Source organism: Passer domesticus, chromosome 2 (genome assembly GCF_036417665.1).
Source record: "Passer domesticus isolate bPasDom1 chromosome 2, bPasDom1.hap1, whole genome shotgun sequence".
NCBI classification, from domain to species: domain Eukaryota; kingdom Metazoa; phylum Chordata; class Aves; order Passeriformes; family Passeridae; genus Passer; species Passer domesticus.
In genome coordinates, this window is record NC_087475.1 from 113,050,106 (window position 1) to 113,072,980 (window position 22,875).

Below are 22,875 nucleotides of genomic sequence, written 5' to 3' on the forward strand. Positions count from 1 at the left end.
TGCCTACCTTTGTGATGGCTACCACTGTAGGGTGTGTTTTCTCTGAATAAACCCACGGTCCACTCCTATGAGGTTTTGCCCTGAGCTTTGCCATGCTGTTCTCACAATGCCATAGCATTATTTCCTAAAAGAAGTGGTGGATATGTGTGTACAGGGTGTGGGGGAGAATGTGGACAGACAGCATGTGATGAGATGTCAGCTGGTGGTCTGAGAAAAGAAGCCAGTCCACCTTTGTCATCAGATCCTGCAGAGATAGAAACATCTGCTCCCATCGTCATTGCCAGTCATCTTGCTCTCCATGCCATCAGAAAGTGCAGGAGAAACTATCAAAAATGTCCCTGGATGGTCTCCAATAGCTTAAGTTTGACTGAAAGGTGTCCTGGCTTCAGGTGAGGATGCCAGGAGAAGGAGGTTTGTCAGGTACCTCTTTAGTCAGCTTCCAAGACATGCTGGTTATCATTGCACAGGGGGTGCTTGACAAGGAACCACTGCTTGGGGCTCTGCTCAAAGTCGGTGGTGATTTTGGGGGCTGCAGAATGCTGGTCTTGCTCTGGTTTGTACCACACCATGGTGCCTTTAGCATAATCATACAATCACAGACTGGTTTGGGTTGACAGAGACCTTGAAGATCATCCTGTTCCACTTCCTGCCACAGGCAAGGACCCCTTCCACTAGACTGGTTTGTTCCAAGCCCTGTCCAATACTTCCAGGGATGGATTAGTCACAGCTTCTCTGGGGAATCTGTGCCAGTGCCTCACCACTCTCAGAGGGAGGAATTTCTTCCTGATAATAACCTTTTTGGTAGAATTGTGCCCCAGATTGATGCAGTCTGATGCTATATGACACATATGTCTTTGGCCACCCCCTGTCCTACAACGTGGCATCACACTTGGCCACATCCTTTTCCCAGAGGAGGCTGGAGAAGGAATTCCTCCTTCCTGGTATGGTGTCTGTAATCTAAAAACAGTTTGTTTGGTTTTTTTTTAATTTTACTCTCATCCTCTCTCAAGAGATGTTTGCAGCCAGCACATCAATTCCGCTGATTAGAGCTAATGGATTTTACTTGATGATGCTTTTCCATAGTTGATTCCTGAATGAGGATTGTCTTCGGTTGCAAATGCAGGATGTGGCGGGGGTTGTGTATTCTATTGCCATCTGTTAGACTGGGGCAGTTTCTTCTGTTAATTGGGCCACCTGTTAAAACCAGGTGGAACAGTTTTCTTTATCTCACAAACCAATGCTCCTGCTTAGCTGTTTCTCCTGTATGTACAGAAGCAAAAACTGCATTTGAAAGTGTGTCAATAGAGACATGGATATTTTTAAGTTGCCCAAAAGAAGGGTACTTTATGACATCTGTTTGCCATTTCTGCAAACTTTCCAACCCTCTTGGTTTGGTGACTCCTGTAGAAGGGATAGGTTGGACAAGCTGGTGCTTGCTCTAGGGAAATGTGAATATCTCGCCTGAGTGCCTGTGCATTTTGGTGTAAAAAGGCATGACTCAATTTAGCTTGTTCAGCAATGTTAGGTAAGGTAGCTGCAGAAAGCACCAAAGTGGAATCTTCAGTGTCTCCTTCTGTTCCCTCATCACACGCTACTGATGCCAATGCATCAGCTCGTGCATTCCCTTCTGCCATAAATCCTGGGAGACCAGAGTGAGCTCTAATGTGAGCAACAAAGTAAGGATTAGTTCTCTATAACAAAATTTGATAAACACCAGTAAGCCAAACACACAATTTGTTGTTGCCAGCATCTTTTAAAACAGACCCTTCAATTCTCTTAGCAATGTTAGGAACATATGCTGAATCAGTGATTAGTTAAAAGGTTTTGGAAAGAGCTGAAATGCTCTTACAACTGCTGCCAATTCAACAATCCGAGAAGAACCTTTGACTTTTTGAACATCTTGTTCCCAGGATGTAGTATTTTTATTTTTCCATGTAACTACTGAATTGTGTATTAGTCCTGACCCATCAGTGAAGAGAGTAACTGCATCTAAAGGTTCTTCACTGATAAGAGGTTTCTCTTTGTAGCATAATATAGCTCTGATCAGTTTGTGTGCTGGGTAATGAATGGAGCAAACACCTGGAAAATCTAACAAGGCATACAGCAAATCTTCTGACTTTTGCATTGCCCAATCAAAATAGGATTTAATCATAGGTAAATAGATTATTGCAAATTTGTGACCTGCTATAGAAAGAAGCCTTGCCCTGTCTTTGATGATAATTTGAGAAATAATCTCTAAAGATGTGAAGATTGTCTTTGATGACCTGGAAGCCAGAAAAACCCATTCAATTATCAACAAGTGATCATTTTGAGAGGAGTTCCATGAAAAATGAAGCCATACAGTCTCAGCGTTTCTCCTAAAACTGCAAAGAAGAAAGGTTTATCTGGAACAATTAATGTGGATTATCAAGCAAAGTGTTTGTCTATTTTGCAGAGCATCGGTAATTTTCTCTAAAGCCTTGCTAGCTTCAAGAGTCGGAGATCTGAGGCATGACTATTTGGCTCCCTCAGTGGCTCTTGGTGGTGGTGGCGGCTTGCTTGGCCATGAGGTGCAGGTCCCTGTGGAGTCAATTTCTGGCCTTCGTCTTGGTCCTTCTCAGCCTCCTTGGGTGCCTCGATGGCGGGCAGCGCCCGGTGGGTCACGGAGCCCAAGCCACGGCCGGCACTGGGCACCCGGGCCATGGAGCCCACGCCAGCCCCGCCGCACAGGGACAGGCACCGGGCTGTGGAGGCTGCTCTTGTGTAAAACCCGTTCTTTAATCTCCTGAGGGGGCATGGGATTCCCTGCTCCGAGACTGCCGGGCTGCTGGAAATCCCATCCCTGCGGGGATTCTTCCGAACCGGGAAGCAGCACCGGGTGATTACCGGGGCTCGGCATTTCTTTTTGGGTTGAAAGCTCTCCTCTAGGCACTGGGGAGTCCCTGGGGCCATTTTGAAACAAATCTGGGGTTTTTTTTCGGGTTTTTTTAGAAATAGCATCGTGTAATTTGACCCTACGGAGTCCCAGTAGTCTATGGTATAGACAGCCGTGGGATCGGCATTTGGGAAGTTGATCTCAGTGCATGCTAGAAGATTTTCAAGTTGGGTTTTTTTTGTTTGTTTTTTTTGTTTGTTTGTTTGTTTGTTTGTTTTTGGGGTTTTTTTGTTTGTTTTGTTTTTTGGGTTTTTTTTCTTTTGTTGTTTTTGGGGTTTTTTGGTTTTTTTTTTGTTGTTGTTTGTGATTTACTTGGGCTGGATTTAACCAAATGTGTAACCAATCACTTGTTTTTAAAATATTAAAAGTTTACCAGTAATAAAATGGTTATAAAAATAGCAATATAATTAGAGTAATAAAAATTTGGACAATTTGGATTAGGACAATATGAGACAATAAGAACAAAGAGTTACACACGGTCCAGGTAACTCTTTCTGGCAAAATAAGCCCGCAAAAGGACACACGTTAACAGAGGATTAACCCTTAAAAACAATCGCCTGTTGCATATTCATACACCTCATACATGATGCATAAATTCCATTCAAAAAAGGATTCTGTCTGGTCAGTGTCAACTTCTTCCTCCTAATCCTATCGGTGTCTTCAGGGCTGAGCAAGGTGGGAAGAAGTTAGTTTCTTCTGATAGTGGAGCAATAAATTCTCTTTCTTTCTCTGAAAGATTTAGGTGTCCTGTGGCTGCTATCTTGGTGCGAGTCCTCTCTTTAAAATAAGTATCCTACATAGCATAGTTTCTATTTTAACATTATGTTATAACCGGAGACTATATTTAACACACTACCTAAGAAAATTAATACAGCATAACTTCCTAACATAACACGTATAATATTCATTTTAATATTTGCAAAAAGCCAGTCATAAAATATACATTCTCACACAAAGATTTTAAATGCTGATACACATCTCTCCAAGTGACAGACCTATTCTGCCCCATTATTCCCTGTGCTCACCTGCTGTCCAGCTATGCAGCAAGTGTTGCACATTGAGGCTCCAATCTGGGTATTGTCCAGCAGCAATTCCTGTCTGGGCCCCGGTCACCTTCCTTCCAGGTGCCTGATCCTTGTGGCCGCTTCCTTCTGAGTTCACCAGGAGGTCTCTTACTGCTAATAAATCTGACTTTGCCAACTAAAATGTGGGCACCATTAGTAAGGGCCTGAATGAGAGATGCAGGACTCCAGGCAGCTCTTCCAAATGCAGTTTATTACATTCAAGATGTTACAGCAGTCCAAGGTCGTGGGTGACAGAGCCTGCGCCTACAGCTGTCAGCTCCAGCTGTCAGACAGGCCTGGAGACCCTTTAATTTTGGTTGCAATGCATTATATACTTTTCTTTGCTGAGCATCTTAATACAGAAGAGCCAATCTGTACCTTAACTTTTACTATAGCCTATCATAACTACTATAATTACCATATTCATGTTACTATTTTCCAATCACTGAAAGTTAGTATGTTACAGTTTAAGCTAGAAGTTGTGTTTCAGTTTTCTTGCAATGGAAAATTCTGAGACTTTTTTTTTTTACTTGCAACATCAGCAGACTTGTTTGCCTGTGGAATCTTTCTGCTTGGTTAAAACATCTTTTTGTTTGAGGTGGGTTTATCCTTTGCTATAAGCCATAAAAACCCCTTCTAACTAACATACCCTTTGCCTTCTTAGTTATCCAGTAAAACTGGCTCAGCAATTCTTTTTCTGTATGTCAAAAATTGCTTTATTTATATTCCTTCTTCAGATTTTACATTCAAAAATCTTTCTGTCAAACATACAGATCTGTGAAACTGTCTTGTCAGACCTTTATCCTTTCCAACACAATTTGAAAGGTTTTCTGCAGGAAAGTGCAGGGCCTCTGTGGGCAGCAGTTCGCAGAGCAAGACTGGGTTCACACTCTCAAAAATCACCATGGCAGCTTTAAGATAAATGAAATTATTGAGACTATTTAAAAATGAACACAATCTTGAACTTCACCAGTCAGAAATCTTGATCCTTTTGCAATACTTTGATTGCACATCTTCCTTGCAGACCTCCTACACACACCTTGGAAATGTGTAGGACTTCTCCCCAGAATTTAGATGCAAATTCTGTGGATACTTTCCCGAAAACTGAGTGAAAGAATTCTATGTGTACTCCATCATCAATTTGTTGGTAAGTTACATTGAATCCTAATCTATACTATTTCTTAGCCAGCTGTAATATAGGCACCTTTTTATTGTGCACTGTATTTTATTTACTAGGAGTGTTTTGTTTTCTCCTGTGTAGTAAGTAGTCTGTTCAAAGTCTTATGTCTGTTAATTTTGTGTCTATTCAATAAATAATTCACTTTGTAATAGACCTACTCAGCCATTATTAAGAACTTTCGAACAAGAGCAATCTGGGTGCAGGCTGCCCCGAACAGAGCAGTGCCAGAAATCTGAGTCAAAGGCAGGACTTGTCTAAGCTCATCTCCATTCATAATAACTCCTTGGAGGGAGGCTGGAGCCAGGTGGAGGTTGGGCTCTGCCCCCAGGTAACAAGCAACAGGACAAGAGGAAATGCTCTCAAGTTGCACAAGGAGAGGTTTAGGCTGGATATTCTTCATGGACAGGATTGTTAAGCCGTGGCAAAGACTGCACAAGGCAGTGGTGAAGTCTCTATCCCTGAAGGGATTTAAAAGCCATGTAGATGTGGCATTTGGGACATGTTATAGATGCATATTATAATATTGGTTTTTCACAAATATTAAAATGGATTTTATATGTGTAATGTTGAAGTAACTTTGTTGTAAAGATATAGTTTTTTATTTCTGTTGTTAATTAAGCTTAGACATAGTAATGAAATAGCTATGCTTGTGTTAAAATGCCTGCTTGGATGGGATAACATCCAGTGAACACAGGATGAGGACACCTGCTACAGACATGCCAACTATCAGCACTCACTGCCTGAAGACAGTGTGGACCAAGGCCCAAAACTTAAGAGGATGATAAAAATGGACCAAAATCACAACCAAGGAATATCATGCTCTAAAAAGATGGATCCAAGGAGGGGCCATGTAAAAATATGTAAACTAGTTTGGGGAAAAGTTTATTATGCATAAGGGTCTATGAATATGCAAGAGGCTGATGTAAGGGAAAAGGTATTTAAGGGGTTTCTCCAAAGATAACGGTGTGGTTTTGGCTGAGTGCCAAGATGCACCTGGCTGGAATAACCTTTGCTCTGTGGTCCTTGTCTCCTGTTGTCCTTTATTAAACTTTTTAAATTTTCACAGGGGAGTGAGCGTGTTTTTCACAGACATGTTTAGTGGTGGTCTTGGTAGTGCTGATGGAATGGTTGGACTCAGTGATCTTAGGGGACTTTTCCAAGCTTAATTATTCTGTGATTCTGTTTCAAAGCCCAGCCTAAGCAGTGATGAGCACATCTATCATGGATGTACAGAGTACACCACACACTTACAGAGGTGATGCACAGTGCATTGATGCCTCAGAGCACTATGGCTTGGGTCCCAGCTTGGGAAATACTGAGGAGCTTCCTAAATCTTTAACTGCAATCCTCACTTTTAATTGCACTGGATGTAATAGTGAGAATGATATAGTTCTGGAAGACAAAGTAATGTCTGTGTAAAGACACCTCTAGTTGATATTTATTTATTCTCTTTCCAAAGGCAGCTTTTCGAGCCATCCACCCCCAGCACTGAGTGCTCCAATACCATCCATCAAATGAGTTTCCACAGTTTGCCTACAGGTAAGAATAAAATTAAGCCATTCCAGGCAAAGACAAGCAAAGAAAAAACACCAAACCCAAGCCCAAAATCCCCAGGCCCTAAGAATCAATAAGGGAATACAAAGCATTATAGTAGAGAAACAATTCCCACAGGGATAATCCTGCTTTTCACTGCACTCCCAGCAGCTGCAGTCACTGATGAGTGGGAATTGCTTTTTCTCTTTGTAATTCAGCATTTGGGTGTGTGGATTTCACTGGTTTTATTTGAGTTCTGCTCCCAGTGGAAATGCTGGCAGTGCTGCAAGGCTGACAAAGACTGGAGGGCTTCAAGTGTGGATGTGATTTGGGTGCAAATGGACTTTATTGGCACCAGGGAATAAAGACAAAGATGCAGAGAAGAATGGAGGGGTTGAGGGAGTGATGGAGGGACAGTGGGAGAGTGGGATGGAGGGATGAAGGGATGGAGAGGAATGGAGGGATGAATGGAAAAATGGAGGTATGGAGAAATAGAGTGATGGAGGGATGAAGTGATGGAGAAGCAGAGGGAGGAATGGAGTGAGGGAGGGGTAGAGGGACTGATGGCAGGATGGAGAAACAGAGGGATGACGGAAGGGTTGGAGGGCTGGCATGATGGATGGGGTGAAGGTGGAGGCAAAGCTAGAAAGGAGGGTGGGATTTGGGGTTGTGAACCCAGCCCGGGAATCAGATTTCAGAAGAAGCTGCCAGCAGGAGGTGGTATTTTGGTTTGGGTTTGCAACTGCAAAAGAGGCAAAAGGAAATAATAAAATAATAAAATTATATAATAATAATAAAAAATTAAAATAATAAATGTGTGTGTGTGCACATACGTGTGCACACAGATGGGCAGCTCCCATATGTGCACACATGTGAGCAAGCATCTGTGCATGAGTGCATGCACAAGGGAGCACACACATGTTGTCTCTGTGTCTGTCTGCTCATGGGTGCATCTGTTCACGTGTTCACATGCATGTCTACAGCACATGCACATTTGTGAGACTGGACATGTATGTGCACATCTGTGTGTATGTGCATATGTGTTCATGCACGTGCACATAGGAATGTGCTTGTGCATACAAATGTGCATGTGCAGCATGGGCACATGAGTGGACAGACATGTCCAGCTGTGTGTGTGTTCATATATGTGTGCATGTTCATATTTATGTCTGTGTGTGCATGTGTGTGCTTGCACATGTGAATGCAGGTGTGCATGTATGAGCACGGGGGTGCATTTTCAGCTGTTCATGTGCATGTTTGTGCATGTGTGTACAGGGCTGAGTGCAGGGAAGGGAAATGTAGGTTGGATATTAGGAAAAAGTTTTTCATGGAAGGAGTGATAAAGTACCGGAATGGCCTGCCTGGGGAAGTGGCGGAGTCACCATCCCTGGATGTGTTTAGAAAAGACTGGATGTGGCACTCGATGCCATGGTTTAGTTGAGGTGTTGGGGCATGGGCTGGACTTGATGATCCTGAAGGTCCCTTCCAACCATGTCATCCTGTGAATTCTGTGAATTTTGTGAATTCTGTACATGTGTACAGTTTTGAGTATACATGCGTTTGGATGTTCTTGCATGTGTGTACAGTCATGTGTGTGTACACACGTGTGCACATCTGTGTGTACAAATGTCAGTGTGCACTGCATCTACACTTACATGAGAACCTGCATGTGTGAATGTGATTTGTGTGGTTTTGCGTGTCCACGTGTCTGCGTGCAGTTGACATGTGTGTGCATGTGCCCATATGCCTGTGCAGGTGTGTGCACACAAGAGTGTCTTGCATGTGTGTTTGCATTCCTGTGCATGAGTGCGTGCAGGTGTGCGTGACCATGCATGCACGTGCATGAACACATGGGCACCTTGCACATATGTGTGCAGGCATGTGACCAAGCATTTGTGTGTCTGCACACATGCATGTGCATTTCTTGCAGGTTTGTGCTCTGGTGTGTGTCCTTGCAGCTACACGCACACATACATGGGCATGTCTCCACGTGTGTGCAGCTGTGTGTGACTGTGCAGATGTGTGCACACAAACACATGCGTCTCTTATGTATGCGTGCAGGTGTGTGTGTGACCACGTATGTACACACGGGCGCCTTGCACATATGTGTGGATGTGTGTGATCAATTGTGCAGGTGTGTCCACACATGCATGTATATGACTGGCCCATATGTGCACAGGTGTGTGAGGAGTGTTTGTTGGGTTTTTCTGTTTGGCATGTGTGTGTGCAGGTGTGTGATTGTGCAGGTGTGCCTGTCCAGGTGTGTATGAAGTGTGCAGGTCTGTGCACACATGGGCCACAAGGGTGTGTCCCCTCATGTGTGTGCAGCTGTGGAGGTCTGTGGCAGTGCAGCTGTGCGCACACACACACGGGCTTTTCAAAAACTGTATGTGCAGGTTTCTGTGACCTTGTATGCGAGCATGTGTGTGCACACACAAGTGCCTTGCACATGTGTGTGCAGGCCTGTGACCAAGCACGTGTGTGCACACTTGTATGGGTGTGTTTCACATGTGTTTGCAAGTGTGTGTGGCTGTGCAGGTCTGTGCACACACACAGCCAAGTCTCACAAATGTGTGAGCTCTGTGGCTGTGCAGCTGTGGGCACGCCCACAGCCGTGTATCACACGTGTGAAAAACGCCAATCACTTGTTTTTGAAATTTTAAAAGTTTAATAGTAATAAAATGGTTATAAAAATAGTAATAAAATTAGAATAATAAAATTTGAACATTTGAGATTAGGACAATATGAGACAATAAAAACAAAGAGATATGGACGTCTGGGTACCTTTTTCTGGGCAGCACAAGCCCGAAAAAAGGACCCCGTTAACAGAGGATTAACCCTTAAAAACAATCGCCTGTTGCATATTCATACACCTCATACATGATGCATAAATTCCATTAAAACACAGGATTCTGTCTGGTCACTGTCAACTTCTTCCTCTTAATCCTCATGCCGTCTGAGCGAGGTGGGAAGAAGTTAGTTTTGTGCTGATAAGGGAGCAATAAATTCCCTTTCTCTGAAAGATTTAGGTGTCCTGTGGCTCCTATCTGGTGCGAGTCCTTTCTTAAACAAGTATCTTGCATAGCATCGTTTCTATTTTAACATTATGTTATAACCTAAAACTGTATTTACGAAAATTAATACAGCATAACTTTCTAACATACACATACAATATTCATTTTAATACTTGCGGAAAGCCGATCATGAAATACACATTTTCCACAACACGCGTGTGTAATGAATGCATGGATGTGCGGGCGTGGGCACGCCCATAGCCGTGCATCACACGCGTGTGTAGGTGCGGGTGTGTCCGTGCCTTTCCCGTGTCCGTGTCCGTGCCGTGTCCGTGCCCGTGTGCGTGCAAGCCCCGCCCGGCTCCCGCCCCGGTGCGGGCGGAGCGCGGCGCTGGGGCGGCGAGCGGAGCGGGGCTCGGAGCGCGGAGCGGTCGCTCCCGGCGCGGGGCCGCCATGGCGTGGCCCTGCATCACCCGCGCCTGCTGCATCGCCCGCTTCTGGAACCAGCTGGACAAGGCGGACATCGCCGTGCCGCTCGTTTTCACCAAGTACTCGGAGGCCACCGAGCATCCTGCCGCCCCCGCGGCCCCGCCGCGCCCCGCGGCGCCCATCGAGACCCAGCCCGGCGGCGAGGCGGCCGCGGGGGCCGGCGGAGCTGAGCCGGCTCCCGGCCCCGCCCGGCCCGGCCCGGCCCCGCACGCCTCTCCCCCGGCCGACTCGGTCATGCGGCACGACTACAAGCCTTGGAAGGTGCAGCGGCCGGAGCCGAGCTGCAAGCCCAAGAGCGAGTACCAGCCCTCGGACACTCCCTTCGAGAAGGAGACGCAGTACCAGAAGGATTTCCGTGCCTGGCCTATCCCCAAGCGGGGCGACCATCCCTGGATCCCCAAACCGGGACCTTCCCCCGTCCTGGCCCTGGACCGCGCTGCCCCGGAGAAACCGGCTCAGGAGAAGCGGCGGAAGGTGCACCTCCCTCCCGAGAAGAAGGAGGAACACGCCGAGGTGGAGGATGAGCATCCCAAAGCAGTGCGGCCCGGGGATGGGCGAGAGAAGGGTCGGAAGAAGGCGGAGGAGGCGGGCGGGCAGCCGGCGGAGCCGAGCAGAGGCCGGGCTGCTGCCGATGCTGTCAACAGGCAGATCAAAGAGGAGGTGGCGGCGGGGGTCAGCTCGTCCTACAGGTGAGGAGACACATCCCCGGTCCCCAAATTCATCCATCTAGATCCCCAACCTGCCGGCCCCTCGTCAGCTCTTACCCAGTCGCCCTGTGCGCTTCCCTGGAGGAGCATCCCACCCTGGGAGTGAGGCTGTGGTGAAACATTCCAGGGGGGCTTGCCGATTTCCTGCCCGGGGGGTGTCCTTAAATTCCCCACCTCTCTGGGAATCGATGATGGGGGCAGTAGGTATTGTGCAGGTAGTGATTACATGGACACTTTTTGTTGGCGGTTTGTCGGGTTTGGCAGCAGTGTCTTTTGTTCCCTTCCCTCCAGTGCATTCCAAAATTCAAAGACACCCACCACCTTGGATTTCCGTAGGGGCGATGTTTGGGGTCACGTCCGTGGAATGTGCAAGTCACCTCTGGTCCTTCCCAAGCACGTCCCTGGCTGTCAGGCTGCAGCCAACCCAAAGGACCGGCAACCCGGCCGTATCATCGGGGGGGGGGGGGCAGGCACGAATGGGATGCCCCAGGCGCAGGAGAGTCCCAGGAAGCATCTTAGGCTGGCCCACGCTCAAGACAAAGCATCCCGGGGATGCGCCAGGATGAGGGACACGCATCCTAGGCCGCTTGGGTGGGGCAGCCTTCAGATGCTGCCATGTTTTAATGCAGCGCAGCAGGGGATGACACATCCCTCTGTCCCCCCCCAGCCAAGTAGAAACGGATGCCCTTAATTCACTTCAGCAGTAGACCTTGTTTGGGATTCGGAGTGTGAAGCTCCTTGCAGTGAGCTGCTGTTGTTGTTTCTCTCCGCCTCAGGGCGTTCGGTGTGTTGGGAATGCAAAAACAAGGGATGGGGTGGCTGCCCTGCATGTACGTGTGCAAGGAGGATTTGCTGCAGTTGTGTTTTCCAGCACTTTCTTTGGCAGAGCCCACCACTGCCGAGACCTGGGTGGAAGTGGCATAGAGCAAAGCTGTGGTGACAAAAAGTGTCATTGCAGCCGTTTTGCTTTTCCCTATAGCTGTGTGAATGCTGAGCTGTTTATGCCACTGAATGATTTATTTTCCTTCTTGGGGAGATTAGAGGTGACACCTGGCCATCAAGCAGGTAATGCATTCATGCAGATTTAGGATGAAGCTGGGACTTGCCTCCTCTGTCCCACAGAGCAAAGCTGACAATCATCTGCTTTCCCCCCTCCCTGAGTGGGAAACAGTTCAAGCAGTGAGATCTTGATTTTTGCTGTCATTTGGCATCAGTTCTTAACTCTCCCTGGTAATGCTGGAGGCTCAGGTGCATCCAGGTGTGACGTGGTGCTTGGCTGAGACACAAGAAAGTGGCTAGGGATTTTGGGGGGCTCTGTTTTACAGGGTTGGAGAGTGTTGGGAAGGGAGTCTTGGGGAGTGACACAGCCCTTACATCTGCTGTGAACTGAGACTCAGCTTTTTGTCTGCTCACCTTGGTAGCAGGGCTAAAGCAGAAAGCTCTCCTGGAACTGGAGGGCCAATGTGCTGCTTCTCTTTCACTGCTACAAAGGATAATTGGACTTATTTGCATATTTAAATGCAAATTATTCGCTTTCCTATCCCTCCAGTCTGCTCCACCAAATTCCTAAGGCACTGGGCTAGGATTCCTCCCCAAGGAAAGGGGTTGGATCAGCAGGGATGTTAAAGCTAAGAAGAACTAGAAGGATTCAGCTTTCTTTGTGTTGCTTGTCGGCTTTCACAATGCTTAGGGCTTCTCTTTCCACTTGGGTAAGTGTCCTCCCACTTCCATGTTTTTCTTCCTTGCTGCATATTGCAGAAGTGTTTGCTCTGACACTCAGCCATAGAAGCGCCTCTTCATTAATGCATAAGTGATGTTTTGGCTAATTGTTCTCATTGCCTGTTCAAATTAGGCATCTTCTAAATGTTGTTTATTGTTTGGATTCTTATAAAAAACCAAATTCTCCAAATCCTAATTACTGCCAAGAACCTGGCTGCTGGCATGCTGGGTGGATATTGTACATCTCCAAGGATGGAGACTCACAGCCTATTGGGGCAGCCTTACAGGCCACCCAGCAGCCAAAAACTGCCTCCTAATGGCCTCTTCCTAGAGAGGAGCAGGGATGGCTCACACGGGGCTTTTGTTCCATGTGCATGGATGAAGGCTCCCCATCAGCAGAGAGTGGTGGGGGGGAGATTTCCTTACAGTCCTCTGTCACTGCTGCAAATCAGTGCTTCCAAGGCTGGGAAACAATTCCTTGATGAAACCAAAGAGCAGCCCAGCAGTAGTTTTTAAGCTCACTCTGTCCCACTGGGTATTATTTCCATGTGAGGAATACCTGAGAGCATGGGATGGAGTCAGCGACCAGCCCAAGGTCACGGGGGAAGTCCATGCTAAAGGGAAGAATTCTCTTTTTTAACCTCTGTGTACCTAGAATATCACAGAGTCCCCGTGCCTGTGACCTCCCCCCAGGTCACACAGAGGTACAGAGCAGAGGTGGTGCCTGGTGGTGGTGTCCATGGAAGATGGAGGTTCCTGCCAGCCAGAGGGATGAGGGATTTGTTTGTATTAGCATTTGAGCAAGAAGCCTTCAGTGAAGCCAGAGTGGCAGGACTGTGGATGTCTGCCAGAGACTGCCTGTGCCCAGGGATCCTACAGAGTAAATATAATTTATTTCCAGTATTTCTAGTATTTATTTATCTTATTAATTGTATTTACATTATTTATATTTTTATATTTATATATTTATTAACTCTAATTTGTTAACTATTCAGTTATATATGGGATTTTTTTATGTACTTATTCCCACTGCTCTCACTGGGTGTGCAATGGTTCCAGCACTGAGGGGCTTCTTGCCTCAGTTTCCCTCCCTAGCACATGAGTTTATAGGTAACCAAGGCGGGTTATATCTCCTTCACACTCCCCCACACCCTACTTCTCAGGGTGGCCTGTGGACCCTGAGGGACCAAGGATCTGGAAATCCTTCAGTCAGGTCAGTGACAAGCCCCATAGAAAGCTGCTGGTGGTGGGTGAAGCTGTTTCTTGTTCAATTCTGTGAGGGCTTTGTCTGTATGGGTGAGAGGATTTCTCCTCCTGAACTTCTGGGTGGGATGGACAGAGCATTTCTCCCTGGTGCACCAAAGGATGGAGCAGGCTGGACTTGACTGGGGGCTTGGGATCAGAGAGAACAAGCAACAAAATATGCTCACAGTGTCATTTGCTGGTGGATGTAAAACAATTAAAAGCACATTTGGCAAAAATAAAAGAAGGAATGAATGAATGCTTTCCATTTTTATCTGGAAATTATGGGAAAATAACAGAATTAGGTGTTTCTTGGGTGTTTTTCCCCCCTTCTTCTTTGTCTTGCATTCTGCTTCTTTTGTTAGCTTTATTCCCTAAAAAAAAAAAGATACAAAACTGAGAGGAACCATTTACCCCCTTTGTAACATATCAAAATGAGTACTAAGAGAATTAATTTCCCCCAGAGAAGTAATATTGTGAAACCAGATTTAATTTTTTTTTACCAAACCAATTATTTTTTCCCTCCCACCAACTTCCTTTCCTAGCAGAGGAAACAAGACAATAAAGGTTTCAATGGAAAATTTTGGACTGCCTCTAGTACTAATGAATCGCCTGTTGCAAATGTTCTGTCATTCATCTCAAACCCTGGAGGTACTAAGGATGTGGAGCAAATGAGAATTTGTAGTAGCTATAGAGATGAATGAGTCAGCACTGGAGACTTGCTGCCTGGTTTTCAGAGATACAGCAGAGATAATTTAGGGAGGGATGTCCACACAGGAAGGCTGGACCAAGATACAAAAGGGCAGGAAAGTCATACTCCTCCTTGTTCTGAAGACAGGCTGGGAGAGCTGGGGGTGTTCAGGCTGGACAGGAGAAGGTTTTGGGGAGACCTCAGAGCTCCTGGCAGTGCCTAAAGGGGCTTCAAGAGCCAGAGAGGGGCTTTGAGCGAGGGCCTGGAGGGGCAGAACAAGGGGGAATGGCATCCCACTGTCAGATGGCAGGGTTAGAAGGGATATCAGGGAGAAATTATTGGCTGTGAGCGTGCTGTGGCCCTGGCACAGGTTGCCTTGAGAAGCTGTGGTTGCCTCATCCCTGGAAAGATCCAAGGCCAGGTTGGACGGGGGTTGGAGCAGCCTGGTTTGCTGAAAGGTGTCTGTGCCTGTGGAAGGGGAATGGAACAAGATAAGCTTTAAGGTCCCTTCCAACCCAAGCCATTCTGTGTTTCTGTGATTTTATCTAACCTATTCATGAAAATCTCCAGTGGAGGGCATCTCCTATCTTGGTGAAAATGCTAATAACACTACTTATGCTGTAAGATGGGAAATTTTCCATTGCCTTCTGAAATTTCTGATCAGATCCATAGCTGTGTCTGTACTAGTAAATTAAAGAGTCCCAGGACAAGTTCCTGGGTGTGGAAACATCATGTACACTCCCTAGCCCACTTCTCACGCTGAGTTTGGTAGCACACACTCCCAAGCCAATAACTTATCCCTACAATCAGTTTGGATGCAACCACCTTGGTTTTAGAGGTTAAAGAGGTTTAACAGCATGAGTGAGGGCTATCCCAGACTCCACTGCTGGAGAACATTCCTGGGCAGATACCATTCTCCAAATCCTTGTTGTTTCAGCTATGAGAGTGTTTATTAAAGTAACTGTGTAGGCAGAGGGATGCAATTTTCTCAGGTGGAAGGGAAGGGGCACAATCTTTTCTTCCATCCAGAAAAGGCTGTTCAGAGAGGTGTTTGGCAGCTCTGGCAAAGGCTGAGCTCTGTCTCAGGGGTCACTTGATACATACCTTTAGTAGCAGGAGGAGACACAATGTCTGCTGAAACCACAGGGACCGGTTGTATGAGTAACTAATGACTAATGGCCCTAGTGTTTATTAAGACACAGAGCATGGAGATGGATGATACAGGCTTTGTTGGTCCTGCATGGCCTGGTCTTTGGTAGTGCAGGGTGGCCACAGAGGTGCCTTCTGTGAGAAGCTGCTGGAAGCTTCCACCATGTCTGGCAGAGCCAATCCCTGATGGCTCTGAGGATGGACATGCTGCTGGCCAAAACTGGCCCAGCTAGAGATGTTGGTAACGCCTTTGTGATAACATATTTAAGAAGAAAATCAAAACAAAGTGGACATAGTTTTTTTGTAGCCAGAGAAGAGGAGGAGGTGAGAACATGTGAGGGAAACAACATGGATACACCAAGGTCAGTGGGGCAGGAGGTGCTCCAGGTGCCAGAGCAAAGATTCCTCTGCAGGCCATGGTGATGTCCATGGAGAAGCAGCTGTGCCCCTGCAGCCCACGGGGATCCACGAGGGGTGCAGAGATCCACCCACACCAGAGGAGGTGGATGCATGGAGGATGCTGTGATCCAGAGAGAGACCTGGTGAAGAGAGGGAGCCCTGCTTCCAGGAGCAGCCTTTCCTTGGAAGATTGTACACCGTGGAAGAGTGGCCCATGCTGCAGCAGTTTTGGGAGGAGTGTTTTCCCATGGAAGATGCTGACATTGCAGCAGTTCTGGGAGGACTGGTGCTTGTGAGATTGGAACCATGCTGGAGAAGTTCACAAAAACTGTCTCCTGTGGGAAGGGGCCCCATGATGTCGCAGAGGAAGGACTTCTCTCCCTGAGCAGTGGAAGAAAATCTCGGTGATGACCTGACCAAAACCCCCATCCCGTCTCCCTGAGCTGTTGGTGGGAAGGAGGAAGGGGTTGGGGTAAAAGGTGTTTTAAGGGCTTATTTTACTTATCATTATCCTCCTCTGACTTTGTTAGTAATAAATTCATTTTGTACTTCTGAATTGAGCCTGTTTTGCCCTTGGAGTGTTTTCTCTGAGTCCTTATCCTAACTCATGAACCCTTCATTTGATTTTTTTTCCTCTCCTCTGCCCAGTTGTAGCAGGGGAGCGAGTAGTGAGTGAGCAAGCATCTGCTGTGGTTGCCTGCCATTTGGCCAGTGTCAAACCACAACACACAGGCAGAGAGATATTCTGCCACATTCTTGATCTCCTCTGGATCTAGTCCAGCAGCTGAGAAAGACCGGTGGTGTCTTCAAATTGGGGACACTTGCAAGCAGGTAGCTCCAGGTTGGAGTATGTGGCAATGTGTTCCCTGCAGTCAGTTCAAGGTGGACAACATCCAGCCCCAAAAGCCAATGGGGAGCTGCTCAGCATTGTAGGTGAAACTGAATTTTGCTGTTTTGATTGTGTGCAAGCTGGAGCTGGTCTGTGCATGCCTTAGGACATGGTAGAGCAGGAAGAAGAGATGGAGGTGGCATTCAGGTGATGGAGTCAACATGCTTGAGCAACTGTTCCTCTGCTCCTGCTCAGCTGGGTCACCTCAGAGAGACCTTCAGGCACATGGAGCTGGATGGGGCCCTCTGAACCTTGAAGTCCAATTATCTGGTTTGTTATTTAGTCTTTATGATTAACACCTAAGGCTCTGTCTAAGAAATGCAGAATTTTTAGTTGCATTATGCCAGCAGGAAGGCTGTGCCAAGACCTCAGTCTCTGATGATTTGCAACTCGTTTATAGTCTGGGCTAATGGGCAGATTGTAGTTTGCTGTTGTATTTGGTTATTTCTCTCTTGTATTTTTTCTGTTTTATTGGCATACTTAGTGACTTTCCCCTGTCCAAACCTCACTGCTCAGTGTCTCCAAGTACAGTATCCACATCGTTTGGCTCTGTAGCTAGGAAGCAAAAATTTTGACTTCCTGGTATCAGCCTTGTCCCTCTAGCTCTTTCTAGATGAAATCTCTTTTTCTTAAACAGAGATGGAGACTGTTGCCCTTTGGGAATGAGGTCCCTATTTCTACTGAAGACTCACAAGTCCTGTTTGTGGGCATCACAGATTCATTATGAATCCCTCATTTACTCTTAGATAACAAGGATGTCCATTCTGTTCTCCTACTTCTCCTTCTTAGGCAGTTACATCCCATAGCAAAAAATTCTGGTGATTAGTACCAAGCCTAGAATTAACTACTAATTTTCATTCCATTTTGAGCATGTCAGTCAAGGTCAATCCCCTCCTTCCTCTGTGATTTCCCAGTCCTCCTACACATTGGTGCTCCCAATTACATTGTCACTAGGAGGTGTCATCAATGTTGCCCTACTTTTTTAGTGCCAGAGTCAACCTTAAAAATGTTAAACACTGCTAACCTTCTTCCAGGCTGCAGCTCAGCCTCCCAACATTCATCACTGTCGTTTCCCTCGCCTGGCTTCCCATTCTGCTGATGTTCATGTTCACTGGCTTAATTAATCATTTCTCACAAGGCCCTGGATAAAATGCTTTGCTGAAACCAAATAGATTTTCACATTTCTTTTGTCTGTTAAGTCAGTTATTGTGTCAAAGGATGTGTCACACACATCTCTCCTCCTCCCCTTCCACACACTTGTGTGTCTGGTCACAGCTTCTTTGGGATGCAGGAGCTGATGCTGTAGGGCAGATCCCACTTGTCCTTGGTGGTTTCAAGCCACCACTGTAACACAAAGTAAATAAAGAGGAGAGAGATCAACTAATCTAGATTACCTATCCTTTCTTTTTTCAAAAAAATCATTAAGACATATGTTGTTATAAATATGTCTCCTTTTGCATTTAGAGTATGACCTTTCCTTTCCTGTCTCCTACCAGCTAAACAAGCTTTCTAAGTACTTCTGCACTCAGTCTTGTAACAATCTCATTGTTCTTTGCTGTGAGCTGAATGTATTTATATATATGTGTGTGTGTATATATATATATATATATATATATATATATTCATATGGTGTCTTTGTCTAAGCCTTGCTCTACTGGGGCAAGAGCAGGGATACTCTTCTGCTATCATGGTCAGCACCAGCCAGGAGGGAAAGGGCCATTTTAGGGAAGTTCTATAGAATGGAATTTTTATTTCTCTTGTTATATACCTCAGCATTCTGAATATCCTCCCAATATCCTATATCTATCTATCTATCTATCTATCTATCTATCTATCTATCTATCTAAATATTTTAAAAATATTTGTAGTTATTTATTATTTATTTCCATATATTAATATATTGTATACACTGTTTTATATATTAAGTTTATATCTATGTATATCTATTTTTGTTATTATAAATACTATACACACAGACTGGGCTATTCACCAAGTTACTCCTTTAGCCTCCAACTCATTTCTTCTCCCCAAATCCAGCATTGCAGGTGTTCTATTGCAAACACATTTTGCTTTCTATTAATAACTGCTTTATTTTTATTAATAGCTCATTATATGGTGTCCTGTATTGAAGATAAGTGTCTATTCTGTTTGCCATCTCTTAGAGCTGGGGCAGTTTCCTCTGTTAATTGAGCAGTTTTCTTTATCTCTTCCACAAACCAATCCTCCCTCTGGGAAATATCCTCTGTTAATGAGCCATGAGTGTCACTGCATGCCTGATAATATTACAGCATTCAATTGTGAGATGCTCCACCCAGGAGGAGGAGCCAAGCATTCCTACCTGGATATAATCTGAGATCCTGGGACACCAGTGCAGCGTTCTCCACTGGATTCCCAGAGGCATAGCTGTCTTCTCCACTGGATTCCCAGAGGAAGACCAGGCCCATCTACACCACCACTGAATCTTCAGAGGAAGACTACAGACCCTTCTACAGGATCCCTGCTCCAACAGAACCACATCTGCCACTCCATGAGGACTGCAGCCACAATTCCAACTGGACTGCTCCCAACACCCTGACCCACAGGGTGTCAGGTCATGTTCTGACTCTGTCAGTGTTGTTTTGTATTACTGCTTTTTTATTTTTATAATTTTGTTCCCTAATAAATAACTGTTACTCCTGCTCCCATATCTTTGCCTGAGAGCCCCCCTTAATTTCAAAATCATAAGAATTCAGAGGGAGGGGGTTTACATTTTCCATTTCAGGGGAGGTTCCTGCCTTCCTTAGCAGACACCTGTCTTTTCAAACCAAGACATATGGCAAACTATTTTTTCAATCAGTAATTTCTTTTTGATCAAAAAGTGCCTGCAGTTGAGGGGACCCTGCAACTCTTTGCACACAATGTGTATATGGATAGACTGTCGGTGCTTTGGTGATTTGGCTGCAAGCTGTGCTGTTAACATTACAAAATAGGAGATTTTGGTGCTGAGAAGGTGGGAAGACTGTTACTCTTTAAGAAAAAATATGAATGGTTTTAAATGTTATAACTTTACATTTTTAAGAATTACTTTTAAAATATGATTTTTTAAAAAATTTTAAACTGGTTTTTAGTTATTTTAAGTTTTTTGTTTGGGTTTTTTGTGGGGGGTGGGGTTGTTTGTTTGGTTTATTTTTTTTTTGGTGGAGCTGTGATCAACCTGGAGAAGAGAATGTTGTGTGGAGACCACACAGCACCTTGCAGTGTCTGAAGGGGCCTACAAGAAGCCAGAGGGGCACTATTCATCAGGAACAGTAGTGACAAGATAAGGTGAAATGAGTTCAAATGGAAATGGAAGAAATTTAGGTAAGATATTGGGAAGAAATTCCTCCTTGTGAGGGTGGCGAGGCCCTGGCACAGGTTGCCCACAGAAGCTGTGATTGTCCCATTTCTGGAAGTGTTCAAGGTCAGGTTGGACGGGGCTTGGAGTAACCTAGTCTAGTGGAAGGTGTCTGCGTGTGGCAGGGGGTCATAATGAGATGATTTTTAAGGTCATTCCAAGACGTTCTGGGATTAATTAATTAGATTAGTTATACTACAGAAGGCCATTGGGGTTTTTAAGACCACCACTTTCTGCTTTTTCCCCTTTCTGAGCAGCAAAGCACCTGCACAGCATTGCATATCTTTAACCCTTTTAAAACACAAGAAAAAAAGAGCAACAGCCAAGCACCATTAGTCAGGCACCAGCAACCTTGCAAAGTATTCCAGTGAGAAATCTCTGTCTGTTTTCTAATTCAGCATCTGCGAGGTTGGGCAGATGAACACCCTGTGAGATTCTCCCCAGCCCCATTTCCCAAGATTCTCTTTCCCTGTACATGGAGGATTTTCATCCTTCCAAGACAGATTTCTCTTTTATGACCAGTTGCAATTTGTCTCCCTGGCTGCTCTGAAAATTGGAAGCACATCTCTTGCCTTAGAGGATGGTTTTCTAGTTGGGTTTCTGCTGGTACCTCGAGTCACTGAAGTCTTGGCAGTACTTTTGGTAAGTGTTTGCAAAGGCCAGCTTCCTCTAGAACAAAGATCTTGCAGGGTGGTGCAATGTCCAAAGCTGGCAGTGAATAACTGATAGACATTTCTTTAAATTTAAGACACTGTGGTTGCAGCCAGATGTGTCTGTCCAGTCCTTCCTATCTCAATCTTTGGTCTTCCAGTGGGTTTTGATGTCCAGTAGTCGTCAGTGGTGACACATATATCATCATCTTTCTCACACCCTCTTGGGCAGTAGGGGTGCTCCAAGGAGTTAGTGCTGGGATCTAGTAACCAGGCTTTGTCACACTGATGTTTGATATGGAAATTGGGTGGGAAGTCAAACTGGATGATTGTGTAAAATTGGTCTTTTCATGTCAGACTCAGGACATGATGCAAAATAGGAGGAAACAGAGGCTTCTCTTGTAATTATGGCCCAGGAAGAGGGAAGATGTGAAGGTGGTGCACTGCTGTACCCCACTTTCATTCCCATGTTGCTCTGATGAGGGGTGCTGTAAGCACTGAAATAGAGGCTGTATTTTGTTTTAAGGTCTCCAAACACTTGCAAACATTTCCAATTTAACCTGGTCCCCAGTCTGGATTTCAGCAAATACCACATTCCAGCTCATAGAAGTATTACTGGGTGCTAGAGTCTGGCAGTGTCCAGGTTCAGGGCTATGCCCTTGACATAGAAACTGCATTCATGTGCTATGCAGAAGGGGAAATGAGGGGAATCACCATGACCTCAATTGCTGTACACACTGCATCCTTCTTTACTGTGCGGAAACGTCCCATGGGAAGCTGCACAGGTGCTGGAAATGTGTTCAAGCTGCCACAGGAACAAATGATCAAGGATATTCTACTTACGAAATATTATAGGAGGTTACTGTATAAAGTTCAGTGTAAGATCTTGTGGAAGGAGAAGATATTTGTTTATAAAATTATTAAAAAACTAGGTTTTTCCTCTTTTTCCTTTGATTTCATTCATTTACACTCACCCTGCAGGTAGAGAGATGTCCATGTTCAGGTGATCTGACAAGGATCACTGGGGACAGCCTGAGGGACACCAGATTTTGAGTTCTTACATCATTCCTTGGGTTTTTTCCAGCTGGTGACTACAAATCCAGTTTTGCGTGTGTCTTTCATATCACTTAGGGATTATTTACCTGAGATTCATCTTTGAATAGCCCATCAATAGGACTCTCTGACACTGAACACATCCAAGGATGGGGCAGCCACAGCTGCTCTGGGCAACCTGTGGCCAGGCTAATACAATTTCTTCCCAATATTCCATCTAACCCTGCCCTCTGGCAGTGGGAAGCCACTCTCCCTTATCCTGTTCCTCCAGACACTTGTCCAAGTCTGTCTCCAGTTCTCTTGGAGCCTCTTCAGGTGTAGGATGCCTTAAATATCCAACAGGCAATTTACATTTGCAGCACTCTGTTCCTCCTGTAATTCTAACTGGTACTTTGTATAGTGGTTTTGGTTCGCCAATTTCACATTTCCCCAATTTTGAGATTTCCCCAATTAATGTGCTGATGAGTGTGGTGGGCTTTAGTGGTGCCCAATCACCAGTGCATTCACTTCCTGTTGTGAGATAGGATTAGGAGAAGGGCAAAGCAGGCTCAAAACTTTAAAAGGATATAAAGAAAATGTTATTAAAAGTAACTAAAAGAAAAAAGTAGTAAGAATCAAAACAAGCCCTTCAGAACACTTTTCGTCTCCCCACCTTTTCTTTCCCACTGACAATGTAAAGAAACAAACCCTAAAATTTCCGGTCAGTTTACCACCTCTAGAATAGTCTTTCTTCAGTTCACTTAGGGACAGAAGTCCCTCTTGTTAATGTTGTGGAGACTTCTCCGCAAGAGGAAAGAAAACAGTCCTCT

General features: G+C 45.4%; 1 protein-coding gene across 1 annotated transcript in view; it reads left to right on the top strand.

Annotated features, from left to right (window-relative positions):
• Positions 1-10,006: 10,006 nt before the first annotated feature.
• MAP6 (microtubule associated protein 6) overlaps positions 10,007-22,875 on the top strand; it is a 39,086-nt gene continuing 26,217 nt past the window's right edge. Inside the window, exon 1 of the mRNA XM_064410848.1 lies at positions 10,007-10,883. Coding sequence (XP_064266918.1) covers positions 10,159-10,883 — 725 coding nt within the window. The 5' untranslated portion in view covers positions 10,007-10,158. The remainder of the gene's footprint in view (positions 10,884-22,875) is intronic.